At 39.5% G+C, this 22,163-nt stretch overlaps 1 protein-coding gene across 3 annotated transcripts in view; it reads left to right on the top strand.

Moving 5' to 3' along the window:
* Positions 1 to 22,163, top strand: part of UACA (uveal autoantigen with coiled-coil domains and ankyrin repeats) — a 127,266-nt gene that overhangs the window by 27,397 nt on the left and 77,706 nt on the right. For 2 of the 3 annotated variants that reach the window (XM_085301512.1, XM_085301514.1), the window contains exons 15-19: positions 164 to 216; positions 1,694 to 4,396; positions 5,402 to 5,554; positions 6,892 to 6,957; positions 7,653 to 7,819. In XM_085301512.1, coding sequence (XP_085157638.1) covers positions 164 to 216; positions 1,694 to 4,396; positions 5,402 to 5,554; positions 6,892 to 6,957; positions 7,653 to 7,724 — 3,047 coding nt within the window. In that variant the 3' untranslated portion in view covers positions 7,725 to 7,819. Of the gene's footprint in view, positions 1 to 163; positions 217 to 1,693; positions 4,397 to 5,401; positions 5,555 to 6,891; positions 6,958 to 7,652; positions 7,820 to 22,163 lie in introns of those variants that run through there. The other variant, XM_085301513.1, reaches the window with a different exon arrangement.

Raw genomic sequence — 22,163 nt, 5'->3', positions numbered from 1 at the left:
GCATTAAAGGAGTATTGCATAGATGGCAAGTCTTGATATCCACACCAAACTGCTACCTACTGCAGTTCCATTGAGGATAGGAGTAGGAAGGAAAAACAGTTCTTGTGATTGTTTTGCTATTTTTAAACAAAGACTAAATCCTTTTTGCTTTGTGAAAATCTAGGAAAGGAAGAATTACTACTTAAGCAAAGTCAAGTATTTGCTGTGGAATCACAGGTAATAACTAAATATCATAATTCTCTAGGTGGTAAATATTTATGTCATATATGCTTGGGAAAGCTGTATTTACTTACACACTAAACATTGCTTTTGAATAGAAAATCTGTAAATACTTGCCTCAGTATATTATTTTATAGCTTGGTGCCCTCTAGAGTCACTTGTGGGGCATAGCTTTAAATGCTGTGAAATGTTACTGAATGGTATATAATGACCATTCTTAAAACTGAATCGACAGACTGCTGGACCAAAAGTCACAGTTTAGAATACATTGTTTTTCTTCTCCATATTTTTTTCCCTTTAAATTCAGATAAGATTCAGAAACCTTTAGTTTCCTGTCAGTCAAAACAAAATTGGCAGAAAACTATTTGCTGGTATCTAGCCACACTTTTAAGCCACAACTTGGTTATTTATGAGGTTCAGCATGTTTTTAGTGAGCCATGTATGACAGGGATTAGTCCTAACTAACAAATTTTTCTGATACTTGACTCTTATCTGTTGTGCTTCGAGATGTTTGTTGGCCAGAAATAAATCAGCATATCTTACACTTTCTTTTTTTTGCCAAGTAATTTTTACTGTAATATAAATTTTGATTTGGCAACTTTTGTGATTTTTTTTAAAGACAGGGAGAGAAAACCTTTTCTTAATTTTCTGTTAAATGTCTGAGTTCTTAGGGTAACACAGAAAATGCAGAAACTCAGGTTTTCTGCTACATTTTACATGAGATTGTCTAAATAGACATAAGTTTTTTTTTTTTTTTTTTTTAATTGAAACATGGAAAGAGTTGATGTGTTGTAAAGAAAGGATCCTGTCTCAAGCAGGTGTTAAGTGGCTTTGAGTTGGTCATGTCAGGCAGTTGCTGCTTTTTGGTTGGAGGAACATACGATCACTAAAGGAAGTCTGTACTGTGTAATTACACTCATGCTTGGTAATGARGTAGCCTGTCTTCCAGACCACAGGGCAGGGAAGGAGGGATAGGACACACCTGTTTTGAGGTATACTTTACTGGACAGTAAATTGATGATCTCTCTTCAGAGGGAAGRTCCTGTTAATCGTGATATAATTAGTCAGTTCTGCTTCCTTTAAAGATTTTTATACAATTGGYGGGGATGGAATCTGTTAATAAATTCAAGCAGATGAATGATTAAATATTAATAATAAGGCAAAATGAAATGAATGTACTATGCCTGTATTTTATGTCAGTAGGATCTGATAATTGAGAAACAATAATGTAGGACAATAATCAAAATAACTTTATCTGTTAAAAGCTGAAATATGTTCTGTAATATGGGCAAGAATAGACTAATGTACTTAACCTAAAATCTCTGAGAAGTGAGGTTGATGCTCATATTGATACAAATTTAATGCAATTTGTGTGTGTGTGTTTATATATACACACGCGCACACACCTATATAATGGTGGATGAACTGGCAAACTTCTAAAACTGTATCTGTTTCTGTGCCAATTTATCTTCAGTCCAGGTCTATGCTGAGACCTCTGGAGCTATCYCTGCCTAATCAATCATCCAATTCAGAGAAGGAAACTTTAAAGAGAGAACTCGAGAATATGAGAATATGCTATGGTGCAGCAAAAGAAGAAGTAAACAAACTGCAGAGAGAACTGTCTCACAAGGTATCTGAATGTAAAGCTTTGGCATCAGAGTATGAAAGAACCAAGGAGGAATCTGATGGACAGATAAAACAACTGGAAGATGCTTTAAAAGATGTGCAGAAGAGAATGTTTGACTCGGAAGGCAAAGTTAAGCAAATGCAGACCCACTTTCTTGCCCTGAGAGATCACCTGACTAATGAAGCTGCTTCAGGAAGCAGTAAGCTAACAGAGGAGCTGAAGGATCAGTTGAAAGAAATGAAAACGAAGTACGAAGGAGCATCTGCTGAAGTGTGTAAACTAAGGAACCAGATTAAGCAGAATGAATTGTTAGTGGCAGAATTTAAGAGAGATGAAGGAAAGCTGGTAGAAGAGAATAAAAGGTTGCAGAAGGAACTTGTTAAGTTGGAGATGGAGCGAGATAAAGGGGAAAGAAGCGTGGTAGAGTTAGAAGAGCAGCTCAAAGAAACAGCAGAGAAGTTAGCCCACTCAGTAACTGCAGAGAAATTTGAAAACATGAAGAGTTTGTTATCAAATGAAGTGAATGAGAAAGCAAAGAGGTTAGTAGAGTTGGAAGGGAAACATGAAAAACTGTGGGCAGAGGTTTGCCTTTTAAAGAGGGAATCTGAGAGTCAGAAAGCTGTACTTGCTCATCATGTAAAGCCAGAAGAACACGAACAAATGAGGAGTGGATTTGAGCAAAAAAATGAGGAACTTGGGAAAACAATTTCTGAATTATTACAGAAGAATCGGACTCTGCAGGAGGAAGTTGAAAAAGTTCAAATGGATAACAAGATGCTTAAGCAGCAAATCCAAATACTAAAAACTGAAATTAAAAGCCAGAATGTGCCTTTAAAAATTCATGAAGAATTAAAGAAAACAAGTGAACTGACCGTTGGTGATCTGACTAAAAAGCTTTCTGAAATAACAAAGAAGTACAATGAAAGCAAGGCAGAAACTGAAAAGTTGCTGGCAGAGAACAATAGCTTAAGTGAGAACTTAAACCACTTCCAAGCTGTGTACCTGTCCCCAGAGCAGCACAAAAAAGAAGTAGAAGCTTTAAAAGCGGGTGGTATTGAGCTTCAAAAACAGCTTGCTGAGCTTCATAAAAAATATGATGATGAGCAAGCAAAAATGTGCAAACTAGTGTCTGAAAACACAGTAATAAGAGAAACTCTCAGGGATCAGTATGTGTTGGTTACAACACATGAAGAGGTTAAAACAGTCTTGAATAACACCCTAGAAAAGACTAATACAGAGCTGTCAGATCTGAAGGGAAAAACTGAAGAGATAAAGCAAGAATTCATGAAGGTAAATGAAGAAAATGCAGCTTTGAAAAACAAGGTTAAACTCTTGCAGAATCAACTACAAACTGAGTATATAAGTTTAAAAGATCATGAGTCTGAAGTGAATACTTTAAATAAAAGCATACAAGAACTTCAAGAAAATAACATTGAGATTATGACTGGATATAAAAGGGGTCAACAAGAAATTTTGCAGTTACATGCAGAAATTGAAGCCCAAAAGCAGGAACTTGACACAATTCAAGAATGCATTAAGTCAAAATATGCTCCAGTTCTCTCCTTTAAAGAGAAAGAACAAAGCTTTGAAGCCACAGTGAAGGAATTAAAAGAGCAGTTACTAGAACAAACACAAAGGTGCAGAGAAAATGAGGAAGAAAGCAGGAAATGTAAAGAGGAAAACGAAAAGCTCAAAAACGGTGTTTTGTCCATCCAAAATGACTTGCAACAGAACTACATCCTTGCTGAGAAATCACATGAATTGGAAAAAAYGTTCACAAACAAAATGGAAGAGTTGAATAAGCAATTGAGAGAACTACTGCAGAAGTACACAGGCAAAAAAGAGGAGAAAGACAAGCTGCAGGAGAGTACAAAGCGGGCCCTAACTGTGCAGGCTCATGTGGAGAGTCAGTATCTTCCAGTAGAACAATTTGAAACCTTGAAGAAGGCTCTTGGTAACACTATAGAAGATCTAAAGGAAGCTCTCAGAAATAAGAAGGAATGTTATGACAAAGAGACACTAAAAGTAGGAGAATTACAACGGGAATTGTCAGATCTAAAAAGTTCTTCGGTACCTTTGGCAGAGTATATGCAAATGAAGGAAACGCTAGAACAAGAAATTATAGCAGTCAAAAATAGCTTAAAAGAGAGGGAAAAGGAAAATGGCATTAAAAATGAGGAAATCTTGAAGCTGCAGTCTGAGATTCAGCATACTCAGCAAGCTCTAACAGAGCTGGAGAGCAAAGAAGTAATTGACATATCAGAATACAMATCCATGAAAAGTAATCTGGAGGCCCAAATTAATAACATAACTGAAAACTTGTTCAGTGTGAATAAAAAGTATGAGGAAGCACGTGAGGAGGCTTTGCAAGCTAAAAAGAATGAGCTTTCTYTAAAAGATGAAAAGGAATTGCTTCAGTTACGAAGCTGCAGCATTGAGCAAGAAATTAAAGACCAGAAAGAAAGGTGTGATAAATCATTAACAACAATTATTGACCTGCAGAAAAGAATACAGGAATCGGCAAAGCAGGTGGAAGCCAAGGATAACAAGGTAGGACATGTCAGGCAGTTAATGCTCCTAATGTTCTCGGTTTAGGTCCAAGGAACTAGATTTTCAAATATAGCTACTCTAGATATTCAAGAATGACTTTGTACTGAGCATTAGGTAGCTAAGGCTGGGCCAAATCTGCAAAGCTGAAGTCTTGTTTTTGGTAGCATTATACTAAGCTTTCCTAATTCTTCATCTATGTCAGGTATATGTTGTAAGTAAACTCAACCTTCTAGAACTCCAACGTGAGTTTATCAGCTCATTTTGTGTGTGTGAGATGATTACTGCATCAGTTGGGTGACTTGCAAGTTTCCAGTTTATAGCTCGATTTCCATCTGTTGATATGTTACTTTCTCAGTTTCTGTGCAGAAGACATTGCCAGCCTAACACCAGGAATATGAAGCAAAATCATGAATTTGTGACCATTGTGGCTTTGAAATGCCTAAATGGGCTTATTAATTATCTTAAATAGGTCTGGTTCATTTTAAGATTCACCATTCCGTGATTCTGTGACAAGAATGGTTTCTTTTAGTAAAATACAGGATTAAGGAACACAGTGCTAACTCAATTCTAGTTCAAGAATATAATGTTAAATCTTCTATATTTTATATATATTTTATACTCCTGTTAAATGTTTACTGACCATATTTCTCYTTTGGATAATTATATTTGTGTTGATTTGTTTAATTTCTCTAGCTTGCTTTTTGACCATTCAATGTCCCCCTTGGAAACTAGACCTAGAGTATCTTTAGACCACAAGTCATTTGGGTGACTGGCAGACTGAGGTCCAAACCATATGGATTTCAATGYTAGGAAGCAGAGTGTAAACCAATGATGGCTTGTCAAGAAAATGAAGTTTTTCTTGCACAGGCTCTTAGCTAGCGTGATTGGTATGCAGTGACAAGTATTCCTCAATGTTTGTCGATCTTCATTASACTTTAAAAATGTCAAGACTGTTGCTTTTCAGTAAGTGAAACATCTCTAACTGAAGTTTGTGTTCTTTTAAAGATAACAGAACTGCTTAATGATGTAGAGCGATTAAAACAAGCCCTTAATGGCTTGTCTCAGCTCACATACACTAGTGGGATTCCCTCAAAAAGACAGAACCAGCAGGYTGAAATGCTCCAGAACCAAGTGCAAATGCTGCAACAACAGCTAGCTGTAAGTAATTATGCAAGAAATTTACTCTGAAATGCAGTAATGTTGCTTACAATGATTCTTTCTTAAAGAGGGAAATATCTATGTGGTCATTAGAGCAGTGGAATTGATTGTGGGCCTGAACTCTGAGGACAAGCAGAGTACTAATGTGCTGCCCCTGCTTTAATCCGGTGTATTGGAGGTAACTTCTGCATGTAAGAGTTGCAGTGTTTGGGAAATTTTCCAGATGAAGTTGACATAGAAACAATTTATTTGGAGAGAATTTGTGCTTACTAGGTGTGTTGTGACAGTTAATGCAAAGACCATTTCTGTGTGCAAGTTCCACAGTAACATTTCTTACAAAAACACCAACCATGTCTCTTCTCACCTTGACAGGAAGAGAGGTGGTCCTTAAAGGATTTAATTCTGCATTCTCTTGTCTGCAAATACCGTGCAGTATAATGCTTATCATGAAGTAGTCTCAGTAGAGGGAATACTTCATGGTAGGAGTCTTGTCTCATCTATGTCTATCAGTATCTGAAGGGAGGGTGTCAAGGGGATGGGGCTAAACTCTTCAGTTGTCCCGTGCGAAAGGACTAGAGGCAACCGGCAAAACCTGAAACACAGGAAGTTCCACCTAAATATGAGGAGGAATTTCTTCACTGTGAGAGTGACAGAGCACTGGCACAGGTTGCCCAGAGAGGATGCGGAGTCTCCTTCTCTGGAGATATTCAAGGTCCACCTGGATGMAGCCCTGTCTAATGTGCTCTAGGTGACCGTGCTTGAGCAAGGGAGTTGGACTAGATGATCTCCAGAGGTCCTTTCCAACCTTACCCATTCTGTGATTCTGTGTGATTCTGAGTTGTGGTTTTGTGTTCAATCATGGGTGTTAGGGGCCATTGTGACTTCAGTAAAGCTTCTCGTAATTAAAGCTATGTATGCAAGCAAGTTATGTAACCAAGGTATGTGTTTGTAAATCTGTACAGACCTGGGGTATGTCCTTAATAAGGTCAATCTTGCAAATATTATTGAGGTGAAGCATTCTTAGATTGGGCGATTTTAAACAGATACCACATGCTTTTGATGAAGCAGGTTTTTGATCATAGCTGGAAATGACACTGAATCAGACAGTCTAAATAAGTTTKTTTTCAGTGAAATTGGTCTGCTGCCAGTAAGCAATAAAAAAAGAGGAAGAGGTGACTTTTCCTGGTTAATGGAGGGAGTAGAGCAAAATGTAACCTTGMAATTCTGTTTTTACTAGTCTAAAATATGTGCATATAAAACCAAACATGAAAAGCTGGAATTATGTGGGGATTTAAGTTCAAAATTTTGTTTTAATCTTTTTTTTTTTTAATTAATAGGATGCTAAAAGGCAGCACCAAGAAGTAATTTCAGTTTATCGGACACATCTTCTTAGTGCTGTACAGGTATGTTAATTTGTCGCTGCCTGAATGCAGAGATTCTGAAGATRCTGGTTTCTGTTTTATTGGAAGGTCTCAAATAGACTTGAACCTAGAATCAAGTATCTGTTTTCAAGTTGAGAGTTTTAGAATGAACTGATTCATCAAAAAAGTAAAACTATAGGAATGGTGTGTGTTTATTATTCTATTTCCTTATTACTGTCCGTATACATTATAACTATGTATAGCAGCTACTTATTTTGAGGGTCATGGTATCAGGTGATGTGTGTTGTTAATTCTGCATCATCTCAAATAATGCTGATAGAAGCCAAGTGAATGTTGGAAATTTAATACAGACTTAACCCAGTTGCTCTCACTGAACAAAACTGAGTAACTCATTTTGAAATCTTGATTTCAGATTCCTAAGCACAAAAAAACAGGGACTGCTGTTACAGMAGCAAGCTATGGAGTCGAGGATATGAACAGTAATTATTTCCAAACAGTGTTTTCAAATAGGAAACTCATGTGCCGTTGAGGTGGACCCTTCTTTCTTTCGTGAGAAAACAATAAAGGAGTCCTGAAGTATTTCAGATTTGCCTAGAGTGTGGTGAAGAAACAGAAATGAGTTAATACTTTTGGGCAGTTCTGGAGAATCTGATGTTAGCTGTGAAAGGTGATACTTAATGGGCCTTTCTTTTAACTGAAGTATTTTTTTGCTCTAGGGTCACATGGATGAAGATGTCCAAGCTGCTTTACTACAGATCATTCAAATGAGACAGGGACTTGTTTGCTGACATGCTTAGTGCCATTTCTCTTGAGGGCTGCCGCAGCTTGTAGGAGTGCTGTGATTATGGGAGTGATAACCTTCATGAGATTTATATTAACATAACTGCAGTTGAAGCCCCCCAAAAGTTACTCCAAGTATGAAACGATTTATGGAACTGAAATACTTCCTTTAAAACAGTAGAATAGGACTACAAAATTTGACCTGACGCTTATTTCAGTAGATTAATAAATGATATAGAACCTACTTAACAATTGGTTTACAAGTCAAAATGATGACATAGTAGATAAATTATTTCAATGTCGGATTGACCATTTTGTAAGACAAGGCCTATTCCCAGAAATTCTAGTTTATCCTATAACTTGAACTCTCATGGTATGGTTGAAAATAAACTACATTCTAATGAGCTTGGTTGAAGTATTCTAGCTGTTTAATTCTCTTAGCCACATTTTCTTTTAAATGATTATCCTGTTTRTCACTTAAGCATGTTGTAATGTCTTGATCAACTTAAGTCAGCTGCAAAGCAAGAGGGAAYGTATTTAGATGTATGTTGTAACTTGGCTGGCCAAGTTACAGACTTTATTTAAGTAACTTAAGATGTAGTGCCTTTGCTTTTTACAAGACTTAAATCAGGGTTTCTGTCAAAATACTTATTTTTTATGTCCACCTCCCCTGGGAGATTTTTCATGACTGTTTGATAATGTTGATTACTGTAGGTTCTAAGAGTAGGACTAGACTGTCATGATTTGTAGGACAGCATTTCAGTCTAAATACAGTAGTCCTTTTGTATAATTTCATTCTTCATTAAGCATAATATGGGTGTAGACTGAGCATCTCATTAAGCTGTACATTAGATAATTCAGGTACTGGATTTTAAAACACTTACAGAAGCTTAAGGTATTTTCCTCTTAAATATAAGTTATGTACTATAATCCAGTTATTTATGGGGAAAGATGCAAATAGCAAGATTAATAAAATGCAGATTTTAATTTGCTTGGAATTTACCTATTAAACAAGATRGGGCTTCATTTTTAAGTGAAGGTGCAATAATTCCATAGGATAATGTACCTGAAGTAAGTTTTATGAAAGAAAATACAACATTTTGGATTATTAGGCTTCTTTGTCAATAACTTTTCCTTAAAGTGTGTTGCTGTTTTAATAGAATAAACACTGTAAGTGCTATCAAAAGGGTTGTTATTTTCAGACAATTTACTTAAAATTATTTGTACGTAATTAGTAAGTAGGAACCTAGGTAGGCTTAGGTCTCTCTCTCTGACAGTGTCATGGCATACAATAGAAATGAAACTGCCACAGATGAGAGGATGCAGACATAATGATGAACGTGCAGGACAGTTTTTATTATATAAATATACCTAATATATTTACTAAATATATCTGTAATATAACAGATCTACTGCTGCTTTCCTTTATTTCTTAGAGGATTATTACAGAAGACATCTCAATATAATCTACAATAGTTTTTAGTCAAATTCTTTTCTGATTGTGTTACTTGAAACTCTTATTGGAGAGAAACTGATTGTTTTGATACACTAACTATGGCATATTTTGATATTGTACTTTTCCTTATTGAGAGAGCTCTATGTAATTTTTTTAAACTTCTCCCATATTGCCTACCAATAAAGTGTGGTTTTTTTTTTTTTTTTGTAGTAGTAGTCAATTCTGTAAAAGATAAAGAAGTATAAATATTTGGCGAAATAGTATGAGTAGTGAAGGGTATTGAACTCACTTGAATGCTCTTGAATGCCAGGTAACACAGGTTTACTTTTTAGATGTCTGCTATGATTAGTAGTTCTGTCTACTTGCAGAGTTTGAAGTTGGTTTAAAAATTTTTTTAGTGTTACTTGAGAATCAGATACAGAGAACTTAAAGCTTCTATCAACTGACTTTTCAGAGTAAATCTACTCTGGCCACTTCCACACCAAACAGGGTATTCTGTCTGTTTTGTCAGTCATCAGGATTTGAGGTGAGCCAGTGAAGTTTTCATATTTGATGAAAAGATGAAAATGCATTCATATAACACCTTATCCTGCTACCTGACTTCTTGGAGTAACTAAATGATCTTTACAGGATGATTTCTGAGCACTCAAGTCTGTTTGTTTGGTGTGACTGTGTGAGTGTGGTTTTTTTTTTTGTTTTTTGTTTTGTTTGGCTTACCTGTAAACATCTGTGAGATGCCAAAATGAGAAAGGCTATAAGTTGTGAAGTTGCACTTTTAACAACTTTAACCATATTTAAATAGTGAGTGGAATAGTGGTTTCTTCCTTGGAACTTTGGAAGATTTATAAGAATTGCATATTCCTTCTGCTCTGAGTCAGCATGCAAAAGTACTCTTTTGGGTTCTTGGAAATCTCAAATTTGACCTTGGTGAAGGGGGTAGGGAGGGAAGTACTGACATATGAGGTTTTTCTGAAAAGTAACTGCCACTTGGATGGAACTGTTTCATGATCTGATGTGTCTAAACATTTCCTAGGCCAGTAGATAGGTTCTGCCAAATTTGCAGTATGTGTTAATTTGCAGGGTATCTTGAAGTGGTTTTTGATGACTTCCTGATAACTTTGTTCTCAGCTGTATTATGTAAGTCTTATCTCTAGTTATGATTTCTACTGCAGAGTGAGGCTGATTATTTAAAAACTTTTTGAATGACATTTGTATCTTTTATTTTTTAGTAGGCAAAGTAATTTTCTGCTAGTGTTTTATTTCTGTCATCCTCTTTAAAAAGAGATTAATGTGCTAAACACCAGCTTGAAACTTCAAGAGCAAGCTGCTAGCTGAAAATGTTTACTGCTCTCCCACTCCTTGACCCGTGTCAGAACAGGTGTCTGGAGACGCCTAGGTTGTACACTTCAAATTCCTTATTGCGGAGCTGTTGTGTAAAGACTTGATTGTTGTAACTGTTGTTCCAGCCACTGAATCAAAGTAGCATGAGTCTGAGGTTCTTCACCATGTTCGATGACTTAAGTCAAGACCATTTATGCAACCTGAACCTGATGTCGTGTTACTGGAAGCATGAATGTGATTACTGGCTTGATTCATTGCAGTATGTATGCATATATACACATGTATTTTTTTTAAAAGTATGATTACAATTTTTTGGAACACCTACTGGCAGCTGGGGTGAAGTGTGTATTTAAAAGTTTTCCTTAATATTCCACTAATATTATATGTTACTATGCTAAACAGTTAATTAAACTGAAAGTTGATACTTGTCTGAAATAGTCTTTATTGCAACAGTGTTCCGGTAGGCTTTTGAGTAACCTGCACAAAGCCAGAAGTTGCTTTTTGCTATTTATTTAGGACAGTTGATCATCATCAGAATACAGAATCTGATAGATCTCTGCCTAACTGGCTGTTATGTGTGCTGAGAGTTTGAGTGCTCTACCCATTTTCCATCCCCAGAACATCACACTAAAGTCATTTCATTTGGAATTCAACATGTCTTTATTGAACAAAGTTCCTTTTTGTGTTAAACTGAGCCGTGTTTGTTATAGTGGTGTTTCTGCTTGTATGTGTATTTTTTTTCCTCATTTCTTCATCTTCCAAATAATCAATGGAGCAGAAATTAAAATTGTTTGTCTTCCATAGTAACATCAGTTGCGTTTCAGAAAGTAGCTTCCTTCTGGAGGAGTACTTCTGCAGATTTTCTGCCAGTTTGGTATCAGCACTCAATTTTGGAGTTCTTAGTTGCAGTTAGTTTACCGCATGCATAACAATTCTTAATAGTAGGATTTTACTTGGTTTCAGTAGTTGTTGGGGGGAAGAGACGTAATTTGGAAATGAATGCAAGATTAAAATATTTAGAAATTGAGAGGCTAAATCTGGATTCCCTTGTGATTCTCTGTAATTCAGTGTTTTGTTATACATACTCAGATTTTGTTACCTTGTTATTTGTGGTGCTATAAAATCACAACAAACAAGAAAATATAAGCTTATGTTTTGAGTTTTAATAGGTGTGGGCTGCGTAAATATTTTACCAATGGGGAAATCTGTAAGCTGAAACTGAGCGAATCTCTTGGCAGTGCTGTATCTGAGGTTTTTGGCTTGACTGACTTATRAAGGTGAAGGTAAAATCTGGGCTGTCTGTTCCTCAGGGAGGCTCCCAAGACAGTGATAATCCATGTGTTCAGTGTAATCAGGCATGAGGTGTAGTGAAGGAGGCTTCACCTGTGTAGTGAAGGAGGCTTTCCATATTTATGCATTCATGGACAAACGWTGATGATAAATGAAAGGATAAGAAATGGGAGGTTACAAAAAGTCAGATGTAAATGAAGTGTATCTAAAAGGCATGAGGGATGCTTCACAGGAGATGTATGCTTTGAGATTTGTTCCATGGCATAGTAATGCAACGTAAGTAAGGTAATGCAGCTTATCATTGATTGTTGGCACAATGTTGCTGTTAGATAAAAGACCTTTTTAAAATGGATATGTGACTTTTTTTGGAGGGGGGGAGCTGACTTGGAAATATCTCTGAATTCTGGAAAGTTTATAGAGATTGGGGCTTAATCTAATGCTTGTGTTGCTCTGCCAACTCAGAAAATTAACTTTTAATAGAAAAAGCATGCATATAATTTAGTCACAGCTATTAGGTCAGATGGATTTTACATTAAGTGAAAAAATGTTGAGTATTTAAGGGCCATTAAACTGTGAAGCTTTTTTATTGTTGGACTTACAGGCCTTCAAGCCAGCACTCCACTGTGAAGAATATTTATTTTTACATTTACAGAGTATATTAGATAATAGGAAAGGCGTACATCTTAAAGGAAGATAAGACATGAGAAGTGTTTTTGCCACATTGTGAGCAGCTAATTTTATTTCATAATAATTATTCTTACACTTCATTAAATATTTGGTTTTCTTACGTGCTTCTGGAATATAGTGGAGATGACTTAAAATTATCTGCAGAGTATCAAGTTGGAATGTTATAGTCTAAAGGCAGTATTTCAAAGTAAGGCAACATCTTCTTAATGGCTCCTAGTGTGTCGAGGGCCAAGTGTAGCATGAGAGTATTTTAGGTGTAATGACATTTCTAGCTGGGGTCTTGTCTTGCCTTACTATTTGCTGGAATTTAAATACTGTAAGACGCTGCACTGTGTACCCACACTCAAGCTTACAAATGGTGAGCATCGTTCAAGCTTACAAATGGTGAGCATCGATCAAGTAAAGCTGTAGTGGGACCTAGTTGTGACAGACTTAAACAATTCTTTGTTTTTAAGCAACTTGTGCCTTTGATAAAAACTTCTTATATGAAAATCACTGTTATGAAAAAGCTGATTTTTCAGACAATTCAGATATATTCCAATTTGCAAATTCCTCTACAAGTGATGAACAATTATTTTGAGGGAAGCAAGAAAAAGAGAGGTGAAAGAAATGATCCTTCTGTCAATCAGAGGGGAATTCCTAGGGAAAAAATGGGAAGAGAAACTACAGGAGAACATGCCAGTTGTGGGGTACCAGAGTTAGAAACCCTTCAAGAATATGAAAATAGCTMCAGCTTCAGGGAAGCAATAAAAGCTACTTTTTGTGTTTAGGAGGCCAAGGAATTATAAGAAATAGAGTACTAGCTGCAAGCAGGGACAGGTTTTTAAAACAAGCAGATTGAGAAATACCTATTAAATACTAGGGTCCTGACTTAAAATTGTGAAACTGGAAAAGTTCTAGCTGGTGAACTATTACAGGAATATACTAGAAATGACAAAAATGATAATAAGGTTAGCAGTGGATGGCTTGAAATTGGAGAGTGTTGTTCTCCAGGCTTGAAAGCTACAGCAAGAACAGGGCTGAATGTAGGTGGGCTCGTGTGAGTTGTATCACACTTTGAAAAGCTTGAATTTTAGTTCAAGAGTAAACTAAACAACTGCAGGCCTGCCTTTCCCTGTTTCTGTGCTGAGGTGAACACATGCAGATGCAGGGTGCTGTAGGCAGTGCCTGGGTCAGGGGTATCAGGAGACCTGTGGAGTACGTTCAGGGATTGGGCACCTTGCATCTCTTGGACACAGTGTTGGTGGCTTGTATGATGGGGAAAGGAAGCATTGCTACTAGTGTSGGGAAGTGGAAAAGCCTGGAAGTTCTCAACTGAATCTTAGAGAAAACCACCCGGAGTAACATGAAGAAATAATGAAATCTTCCATTTCTTCTAGTAAGAAATGGAAGTGCGTATACTTCTTGCCTCTTAAAATAATCCACGTATTTCAAATATGAAGTGAGAATTGGTCCAGAATAATGTGTTTTTCTTCAGAGGGGACTGCTGAAAGGATGTACACGAGTACTTGCTGAAGAGAGAGATGGAACTACTGGAGAGAGTTCAGTGTAGGGCTGCACAGATGGTCAGAGGACTGGAACATCTCTCCTTTGAGGAAGGGCTGAGAGAGCTGAGCCTGTTTAGCCTGGAGAAGACTGGGAGGGGAGATCTTATCAAYGTCTACAAATACCTTAAGGGAGGTTGTCAAGGGGATGGGGCCGGACTCTTTTCAGTGGTGCCCAGCAACAGGACAAGAGGCAACAGGCAAAAACTGAAACACAGGAAGTTCTGCCTGAATAYGAGGAGGAAYTTCTTCACTGTGRGAGTGACAGAGCCCTGGCACAGGTTGCCCAGAGAGGATGCAGAGTCTCCTTCTCTGGAGATATTCAAGGCCTGTCTGGATGCAACCCTGTCTAACATGCTCTAGGTGACCCTACTTGAGCAGGGGGTTGGACTAGATGATCTCCAGAGGTCCCTTCCAACCTCAACCATTCTGTGATTCTGTGACCCTTTCCAGGAAGGCTGCAGCTTCAGAAGTGCCACAGAATGACTGTAAAAGGCTCTTCTGTCTGCAGCGCAGAACAAAAGAACTTTCACCTTTTAATTTTTTAGTGTTGAACTTTTAAATGTTGCTGTGGGGGGTGGTGGTATGAAAGACTGTTCTTCACCTGTGGGTGGTCAAGGCTGTTGCCACCCTGAGCAAAGGCTGAACCGGGGCATTGGACAGGCTTGTTCTGCAGGTGGCAGAAGCATGCCATGGTTTGGGTCTGGTGGCGAAGTGGTTTGTGTTGCTCAGGAGCTGCTGTGCAAGGGATGTTGGAGTACATCTGGCTGGAGGGCTATGGGGGAGAAGGAAGATGTGTGACACTGCATTGGAGCCCTTCAGCTGGGTATTTAATTTCACTGCAAATGCTACCCACGTACTTGATCTGCTTATTATCTCGAGCAGTCTAGAGCAAAGAACTCGGCTGGGGATAAGTGAGGAGAGTTGCAGCTTTAAAATGTTCGTTGCTTCTGCTGATCACTAGCTGCAGATTACTCTTCTTCCACTTGATAAATTCTTTCTTTTGAAGCTCAGTCAAGGATGCGTGCAGGTATTTAGTACTGTCCTTGCCAGAAGTGTGACTTTGACAGCCTAAGTGACATTACTGGGGAAAAGCACTCTYCYCCCCCCCCCCCCCCCAACCACAAAAGCCAAATCCACACACCTCCCTTGCAGAACATCCCACTGGCTGGTGGTGGCTTCCTTCTGTCTTTCTGCAGAGCATGTGTTTTAAAGCTTCTCAGGTCACCTTTGCTGTATCTCACATGCAATTGATGGGGAATCCAGGGACACATTTTAAAGTAAATTACACGGAACAAATAAACCAATCTGCTTGCAAAGTGCTCTTGTGCCTTTGGAAATGCTGGTGTGACTAGCTGCAGGKTTTTTTTTTTTTTTTTTTTAAGAGTATTCTATTCACTCTAATTGAGTTGACCTTAGACAAACAAACAAAGCCTCAGTGATATGGGTGTCAGTTCAGAAGCCCACATTTTATCTATGCCAGCCTGCTCAAACAGCCACAGTGGTAAGGACATTGCAATTGCTTTCTTGCAAAAGCCTGTCTGCTGTGATSCAGGATCTGAATTGTGGCAGCAGCTAGTACCTACTGGCACACAACAGTGTTGYGTGTCTGGTGGAGAGCAAGGAAGGGAAAGTCTCTTTAGGGCCACTTCTGGCAATTCTCCCTTTGCCGGCCTGGAAGGGAGGAAAGTCTACTAGAGGCGTTCTGTTCAGGGCACACTGATCTACCTTCTTATGTTGTCCTACCTCTTAAATCTAACGAAGCTCTTAGCCCCCTTGTTCTGGGGCAGAGCTTTCCACTCTGCTCGTTGCTGAATACTCCTGGGATTAACAAAACTCATGGCAATAGCTTCGCGTGCTAGGCCATGTTCCCAGTGTTTCAGGCTGTGGGTTAGTGATCATTAATGATGTGTCTGTGCCCTCAGATCACCTGGCAGTACAAATTTGTCTAGCTCAAGCATGATACTGTGATCGTATTTGTCAGATTAGCTAGGACAGGCAGTACTGAGCTCGTGCTGGCTTTGTGGTTTCTGTGCCAGCTATGGGATAACAGATGGCGCCTGCTCTGGCATAACCTCTCTTCTCTGCAATCAGATCAAGTTAGACGGAAGACAGAGGTTACCTGATCTGGCACAGAGCCTGCCAGGGCAAAGTTAATGTGCCAATCCATTTGGAATGCATTTGAACTGGCTCAGGGAGCTTATACTGGATCAGCACGTTGGGGCTATGTGCTTATGACGTGTTTCCATCCCTTATCAGACACCTCAGAACTAAAGCTGTTAAAAGAGGGTCTCCAGTGCAGCCCATCTCTGGCTGATGTGTTRCAAGTGGGATTTATTCCCCATTTCCTGGAGCTGAATGTGAATTGGAGATGGCAATTCCCACTGCACAGATCTGGTTTGCTGCTGCTTTTCTACGCTGCTCTTCGTCAGGAAGTGCTGCTGAGCCAAGTAGTTTCTTTAGGACATGGTAAAAGCCAATTTGACCACATGATTATCTAGATGAGATTTCTGTATGCTAATGGGGAGTTAGGTTCTCGGCTCAGTGTCTGGGAACAGGAGGAGGCTGGGGGGGAGAGGGCAAGGCTGTGTAGCTTCCTAGGTAAGGCAGAGAACCTAAAAGRGCTCTGAACCTTGGCTGGCAACCTTCCTGCTCTTTCAGCAGGTGAATACTGGACCAAGGAGGGAGAGGTAAGGYGTCTTGCTGGCCATGTTGAGGTTCCTATCACATTTATCTCTGAAAGGTGCATATGTTCCCYCATTAGTTTCAAATACAATTCACTAAAGTGGATTTACGCAGATCCTGCACTCGGCATCCAATGGAGACGTTGTCCTGCCAACACTGCCCTGGGCCCCGAGGTTACCTCTGCCTGCAGGACAGCTTTACACCAGCTGTATTTCCTAACTGACGTTGTTCATGCTGCGCTATTTGGCAAGTCATAAAGGAASAAGTTTTGTGGGGGAAGGAAAGAACTGACGGGAGAAGATTCTAGCTCTCCCCTTGATACAAAAGCATCGTCTGGTGTAATCCCACCTCAAGCAGAAGGTAGTTTGGTACTGTTTTAAGTAAGGATCCCTAGGAGAGGCTAAAAACCTTGCAGATAGTAATTTTTTGCCTTCCTCCTTGATTTGCAGAAGGTAAAACTTGGTCTGTGTTCCTTTGGAACAGCTTAGTGCTCACACTGCCAGGTTCTTACAACCTCGGCTGCTACCATGTACTGCTGTTGAACTCATACTAATGTTGCTGCAAATTATCCAGCCATCAAAACTCTTGAAAGCTGTAYGTTAATATTGTGTTTAAAGAAAGCTGTTTCAATTAATTAATAACAGTTCATGGAAGTTCAGAATAGGGAAGGCCTGGCTATGCAACCTATTTCCTAGTTCATAAGCTTTTGAAATTGCCCTGGTGTTTGAAGTGCTGTAAGCATTGCCTAATGTGAATATCAGACAAATACCAAGACAGGAGGTGTCCTGACTTAGACTGACATCCAGGATGAATAACTGGAAAGGAATGCTGTTAGGCCTAAGCTATGTAGGAAGAAAAATGCATGCTGTATGTGTATTCTGTACAGCTGGTTGAAGGTATTGTGAAAAGAGGTGTGTGTCTGAGCACTTATGGGAGCTTTTTCTCCTCTCCCTCTTCAAAACTTCCTATGAGTCTTTGCTATGGAAATATCGTATGGTCTGAAGAGAAAGAGATGGAGAAGTGGGAGACTGCTGGGTTCTTTGAAAAGAAATAAGTAATTCTAAAGCTTCCGTTGAAGTGCAAGTTTCCATAAGTAAGCAAGTTAGGGAAAGAAGGACTTTCAAATAATTTTGATTAGGGGAAGACATTACAACTAACTGTGATTTAAATGTAGTTTGTCRTATTTTGGTTGCATTTCATGAAAAAGAAGGGGTGGTGGTATACAGACTTTAAGAAGCAGAGCTGTTCAGGCCTGCAAGAGACCTGGCGCTTTGGGCTTACTCATAACTTTTAACATTTGGCATGTACTTAGCAGCTGAATTGTACRTGCACCCTGAGAACAGGATTTGGACTCCCTCAAACCCTGGAAATACTCATGGGGAAAAAATCTGAAGGCTAAAGGCCTGAATTCTATTCCATAAACTCTGTAAAGCTCAGATTAAACCTCTCTAAACTCTATTCCATAAATCATTTTCTTTTGGATATTTCACCGGGGTCATGTTTTTTTTTTCTCTCTGCCTGCAAGGGGAGAGGTTATGAAGGAGGTCTTTGCAAGAGCTGTTTGAAGCATATCCCTCTTGCAAATGCAAGTAGCTCAGGCAGACTTCTGGCAGGGTTCAAATTATGGCAAGCCTGGTACAGACTCTGGTGCTCACTGGCCAAGGTGGTGATCTCTTTTGCAGYAAGAACATGTTAGAAGCCTTTGACTGCTTCTGGGAGGTGGTGCCACTAAACTGAGCTGTGTGGGTGGTTCTGGTGCTCCTCGCTTCTGGCCTGAACTGATTCACTGTTTGTTTTGTAATTGTTTTGGTCTTGTACCAATGTTATCCTGTCGCTTAGATGTTGTTCTTCACCCTCAGTGTTTACTGTCTGCACGCTCCTGTGCTCTTTAATAGCAGCCTGGTGCTCTTTGGTTGGTGAGGCTCTTTTAGATGTGTGAAACCTTTTTTCTTTTTTTCTCTCCTTGGGGAGTGGCAGTGACTCTAGACTCTCTCTTCTGTATCTTGAGCACATTTAACCTRTTGTCTTAACTCAAGGCTCAGTCCTAGACTATTCTTGAAGGACACCAGAGTGTGCTAGGGAGGAGTCTGATACAGTCACTCTCAGGCCTCCTCTCTGCTCTTGTATTGGTTCTTTACCCTACCTTTTCCATTGTATCTAATTAGTTCCCTGGGGCACRTCATCAAGTGCCTTCTGGAAGAAGAGCTGAGACTGGCCACATTCTTTGTATGGAAGGTCAGTGCTCTTATCAAAGATTCCTATTGGGACAGCTTTGCACAACCACCTCAGGACAAAGCTCTTTGGATGGTTTCGTTCCACTTCCCCATTTATCTCCATCACGTCAACTGTTCTTCAGAATCTGCTTGGAAGCATCATGTAGGGATTGCCCTAACCTCAGTTCTCTTCCTCATGCTGTCACTTGTGGGTTTCACTGTGTATGCGGGGCACCAGAAATTAAAAAGCAATTAAAAACCCAAATGCCCAAATTCTGTAATCTCCTTTGGAATCTGACAAGCAACAGATGGCTCCGTGCTCTTYATGAGCACCCATCATCTGCATAGCAAGGAATAACTGTTATGTTGTTTAACAAGCCACAGAAAATTATAATTTAATCCAACCTTGCTTTCCCCTTCTTCCTCCTACCAGTCCACCCCCAGTGTGGTTTGTTGTTTCACTCGGTAGCTTGCCGTAATGCAGTTAGTCCTGCCTGCCTCTGATTGGAAACATGAGACATGGCTTCATTACAAACTCTATGGCTTCCCCCTACACTTAACATACCATACAAATTGTTTGCTCAACTTTGGCATCTTGCCTCAGAGGAATTTTTGTCATTTGGAGGTTTTAAAATGGCTATTTGAACCACTCACAATTGTAAATAATAGGCTATTAGTTTATAAGAGACATGCTTGCTGGCATTTCAAAACTCTCAGAGGGCTCACGCTGTCTTGGAAACCCTGTAATGCCTATGGAACAGAGCGCTGTTAGAAAGAAACCCCCAGACTGCCCTGGGAAAACTCGCTCACAGAAAATCAGTGAAATGAATAGACCTTTTTAGCCACATGTTACTCATTTTCTTTTTATTGCTTTAACATGTCTTCACTGGAACATGTTACCATTGGAGGCTGCTGATGCCAGCTGTACACCTGGCCCATGCGGGAAGAAGCAAAGTTTGGCCTTTCATCTTCTCTGTCGTCTGTTATGATTGGAACCGAGGRTTGGCCCCGGATCAGACAGAGTGAGCTGAAAACCATCCTCAGAGCTAGTTTTTAGAGGAAGCCTGATATGGGTGGTGGGTGGGTTTCTCCCCCCCTCCCCTCAACACACACACACACGCTTTGGCAGTGGGGGAAACTCTTGTATCAGGCTTATGTACTGGCAAGAACAGGAAACAATCTTGTACAATATGGCGAACAGCTAACTGGCAGCCAGGCCAAAGGCTATAAATTATTATTTTAATTTCTTGGTTTATGGTTTTTGTTGGCTCTAGATCAATAGAAAAAAGGTGCATTGAGCCACTTTTAATTAAAAGTCTGGTGTGATTAGGCTTTAGTGAAGGATTGAGGGAAGCGTGAAGAGGATGTGCTTGGAACAAGATGCTAGTTTTTAGTGTGAAGAGCATTGTTTTCCTCTGTTAGGTTAGTTGCTTACGTYTTCTAGAGGCCAAGTTTCTCAAGGAGCTGTGAGGCCGGACTGCAGTGCAGCACGCCTTGCAAAATTTTCTTCTACACTGTTCTGCATTTGCATTCTCATGTCCCTAGCCAGTAGAACTTGTTTGCCATAAAATAAAAAGACAGTGTATTTTAGTGGAATCATTTTAAATTAATTTCAACTAAACTCTAAACTTGGGACATTTTCCCCATAGGCACAAGACGCTAATGTTTTCTCAGTGCTAACAGGTGCAGCAACATTTCTCTTTCCAAAGAATTTTCAGGATGAAATGCACATCTGTAACAAAGCTTGTATTTTCCTGCTCATCACCCTCAGACATGGTCATAATTAAACATATGTATTAAAATTTAGGCCTATTTTATGTTCTATAATCCTTAGGAGAATGACCTGTTGCATAACACTTGTTTGAAGTCTTAGCTAACCTTTAATCATTTGATGCTGAGTCTGGCTTTGATTTTGCTTGGGAAGAAAGTATGTTTTGCAAAGACTTCTCTTCAGAAAGAAAATAAGCCAATCCTTCAGCACTTCTCATTGTGCTGGGGATGTTAAATTCAAAACCTCTTGGGTGATAGCCTGTGGAATGCAGGCTTTTCCATTTCCTTGCCTGAACTCTGCCTCTTGTAAAGCTGATATCTAGCATCAGAATAAAATTAAATGCTGCTAAAGCTAACGTGGTGGAGACTTGGGGCAGCTGAGCAGGATAGCTTGGTGTGAGTCTCAAATATGGAAATTTCCTCAATATTAAGCTATGTTGAATGTCTACTTGAGGGAATCCTTAYAGCTCTCTAGAAAAGCAGAGGCATGTAAACTAGAGATGCTGTCTTCAACATGTTCCATGATAAAATTGGAGCCAGAAGCATGAATACTCTTTTTTCCTCTAATTGGAGGTGCTGCCTAATAGCTTAATGTCAGTTAACTAAGCTAGCTTCTGCTATGACAAAGACAGTGTAGTGAAAAATTTGTCTTCCCTTTTCCCACCCAAATATGTGGTATGTGAGCTTGAACTGATGCCTATTCAAGTTGCTGGAAAAAATCTCCCCATCTTCCACTGGCCTTGGCTCAGAGCCTGAGGAGCTGAGAGGTGGGCTTCCTATCTTCTGTAGAAATCCTTGCATGGTTTTATTGCCTGTGTGAGATGGACAAGGACCTAGATATCCTGGATCAGACCAGCCTTGCTGCACCTTTATCCTGAGCAAATCAGGGCTTCTGATATTTTCAACCTGCTGAGTCCTCCTCTGTCCCTTGCCAGTGCTTCATTTTGACCATAATTCCTTCCTGTAACTACCACAGCTGTGTTCTCCAAAGAATAGGAAATCAACTCCCCTACTTCCAGCTGAAGTCTGATAACTGCTGCTAAATGGCTTTTTAAGCAGGGATTATGATAGGCAATGGCACAAGTGGAACAGCAGCTTGTGGGAGGAAGTGACAGGTACTTTTTGCCAGTGTTGGAAAGGTCATGCTCTCTTCATCTAAGAAGCTGAACCCCACATCTGCTATGGTAGAGGGAAAGCTGTAAGGCCAAAGAGTGCAGAAGTGGGACTGGGGCTCTCAGGAACTGCAGTGATGCACCTTCAGCTGAACTGCCTTGTGTGTTCTGGTCTAGATGGTGTCCAGGGGCTTGACCATGGTGTGCACAGCTGGTGGACAGAGCTAATGGAGGGTTACAGTGGCATGTACTTTTCAACACCAAGCATAAATACTTAGTCATGTTCACTCGCAATTTGGAAATTGGGATGGAGAATAGTATCAAAAGGAAAAAAAAATCATACTRGGCT

The sequence above is a fragment of the Rhea americana genome, unplaced genomic scaffold, assembly GCF_003343005.1.
Source record: "Rhea americana isolate MKP2758 unplaced genomic scaffold, rheAme1 scaffold_178, whole genome shotgun sequence".
Lineage (NCBI taxonomy): Eukaryota > Metazoa > Chordata > Aves > Rheiformes > Rheidae > Rhea > Rhea americana.
The sequence above is the reverse complement of the archived record's forward strand: the minus strand, read 5'-3'. Positions and strand labels throughout refer to the sequence as shown.